Here is a 2,500-nt window from a genome sequence, read left to right as displayed (position 1 = left end):
ATGTTCTGATGTTCTGATGTTCTAATGTTCTGTGTCTGATGTCTGATGTTCTAATGTTCTGATGTTCTGATGTTTCTCAATGTTCTGATGTTCTGATGTTCTGAGTTCTGGTTCTAATGTTCTGATGTTCTGTGTTCTAATGTTCTGATGTTCTAATGTTCTGATGTTCTGATGTTCTGATGTTCTGATGTTCTGCTGTTCTGATGTTCTCACATTGGAGCTGGAGTTGTGTTGTGTGTCAGTCACATGTTTGACACACAAACGTGCACATTTAGCACAAGTTCTTCTTTCAAACTGTAAACACGGCTTCGGTAGAACCGTGTGGATCATGTGAGTGTTAGAACATGTCTGTGTTCTACAGGAGCTCTAGAGAAAAGTCAGAGAACGACAGAACGTGTAAATAACTCTCTCTCTCTCTCTCTCTCTGTGTGTGTCAGTGTCGAACGGCCCGTACCCGCCCCCTCCGGCCCCGCCCCCTCCTCCCTCTCCCCTGACGCTTCCCCCGGCCCCGCCCCCTCCGCCCTGCAGAACCAGTGAGCTGTCGAGCCACGTCCCCATGGCCCCGCCCCCTCCTCCTGTAGCCCCGCCTCTCCCCGGGACCGGAGCGCCGACCGTCATCTTCAGCTCCGGACTCGCAGGTACTGACCTGAGTTAGATCTGAGTTAGACCTGAGTTAGACCTGGTTTAGACCTGAGTTAGATCTGGTTTTTACACCTGGTTTAGACCTGAGTTAGACCTGAGTTAGACCTGGTTTTTAGACCTGGTTCAGAGGATTTTAACTCTTGCGTGTTGTGTTTTCTTGCAGAGGGACCGCTCAAACTTTTCTGTAAGTTTACACTTTTATAACACTTTCATCACACGCAGGGAGGGACCTGACACACACCGGGAGGGACCTGACACACACAGGAGAGCACCTGACACACTGGGAGGACACTTGACACACACGGGGAGGGACCTGACACACACGGGGAGGGACCTGACACACACTGGGAGGGACCAGACACACGGGGAGGGACCTGACACACACGGGGAGGGACCTGACACACACGGGGAGGGACCTGACACACACGGGGAGGGGAGCCTGACACACACGGGAGGGACTGACACACACGGGGAGGACCTGACACACTGGGAGGGACCTGACACACTGGAGGACCTGACGGGGGGACCTGACCACACAACCTGACACACACGGGGGGCCCCTGACACACACGGGGGGCCCCTGACACACTGGGAGGGCATCTGACTTTTGTGTTGCAGCGGTGAAGATAAAGAAGCCGATCCAGACCAAGTTCCGGATGCCCGTCCTGAACTGGGTCGCCCTGAAGCCGAGTCAGATCAACGGAACGGTGTTCAACGACATCGACGACGAGTCCATCCTCCAGGTAACTCCTCCCACCACCACCTGACTCCTCCCACCACCACCTGACTCCTCCCACCACCACCTGACTCCTCCCACCACCACCTGACTCCTCCCACCACCTGACTCCACCCACCACCATCTGACTCCTCCCACCACCACCTGACTCCTCCCACCACCACCTGACTCCACCCACCCACCACACCTGACTCCTCCACCCTGACTCCTCCCCACCACCACCCTGACTCCTCCCACCACCTGACTCCACCACCACCATCTGACTCCTCCCACCACCACCTGACTCCTCCCACCACCACTGACTCCTCCCACCACCTGACTCCACCCACTGACTCCTCCCACCACCACCTGACTCCTCCCACCACCACCTGACTCCTCCCACCACCACCTGACTCCTCCCACCACCACCTGACTCCTCCCACACCACCTGACTCCACCTGATGTTCCACGCGTGTGTTCTGCGTGTTCTGTTCTGTGTGTTCAGGAGCTGAACATGGAGCAGTTTGAGGAGCTGTTTAAGACCAAAGCTCAGGGTCCGGCCGTGGATCTGACTCTGTCCAGACAGAAGGTTCCTCAGAACATCTCCAAAGTGTCTCTGCTGGAGGCCAACCGCGCCAAGAACCTCGCCATCACGCTCAGGAAGGCGGGACAGAGCGGAGACGCCATCTGCAGGGCCATACAGATGTGAGTGTGACTCCTGCGCCGCTGAGCAAGACACTCCTCTGCGTGTGTGTGTGTCTGTGTGTGTCTGTGTGTGTGTGTGTGTGTGTGTCTGTGTGTGTGTGTGTGTCTGTGTGTGTCTGTGTGTGTGTCTGTGTGTGTCTGTGTGTGTGTGTGTGTGTGTGTGTTTTACTGAGTTTGATCTGACCAGAAAGACCTGACAACAAACAAAGTCCCTCAAATCACATGACACTCACAAATATCTCTCTCCTGCCTGCTCCTGTCTGCTCCTGCCTGCTCCTGCCTGCTCCTCCTGCTCCTGCTCCTGCTGCTCTGCTCTGCTCTGCTGCTCCTGTCTTGCTCCTGTCTGCTCTGCTGCTCCTGTCTGCTCCTGCCTGCTCCTGTCTGCTCTGTCCTGCTGCCTGCCTGCTCCTGCTGCTGCCTGTCTGCTCCTGCCTGCTC

The 2,500-nt window shown here is 56.1% G+C and overlaps 1 protein-coding gene across 1 annotated transcript in view; it reads left to right on the top strand.

Annotated features, from left to right (window-relative positions):
* Positions 1–2,500, top strand: part of LOC110172071 (formin-like protein 2) — a 34,636-nt gene that overhangs the window by 20,780 nt on the left and 11,356 nt on the right. The window contains exons 16-19 of the mRNA XM_055166284.1: positions 438–638; positions 806–826; positions 1,261–1,385; positions 1,863–2,062. Coding sequence (XP_055022259.1) covers positions 438–638; positions 806–826; positions 1,261–1,385; positions 1,863–2,062 — 547 coding nt within the window. The remainder of the gene's footprint in view (positions 1–437; positions 639–805; positions 827–1,260; positions 1,386–1,862; positions 2,063–2,500) is intronic.

The sequence above is a fragment of the Boleophthalmus pectinirostris genome, unplaced genomic scaffold, assembly GCF_026225935.1.
Source record: "Boleophthalmus pectinirostris isolate CB_2022bp ecotype Guang Dong unplaced genomic scaffold, ASM2622593v1 HiC_scaffold_11, whole genome shotgun sequence".
NCBI lineage: Eukaryota > Metazoa > Chordata > Actinopteri > Gobiiformes > Gobiidae > Boleophthalmus > Boleophthalmus pectinirostris.
This window is presented reverse-complemented; position numbering and strand designations above follow the sequence as displayed.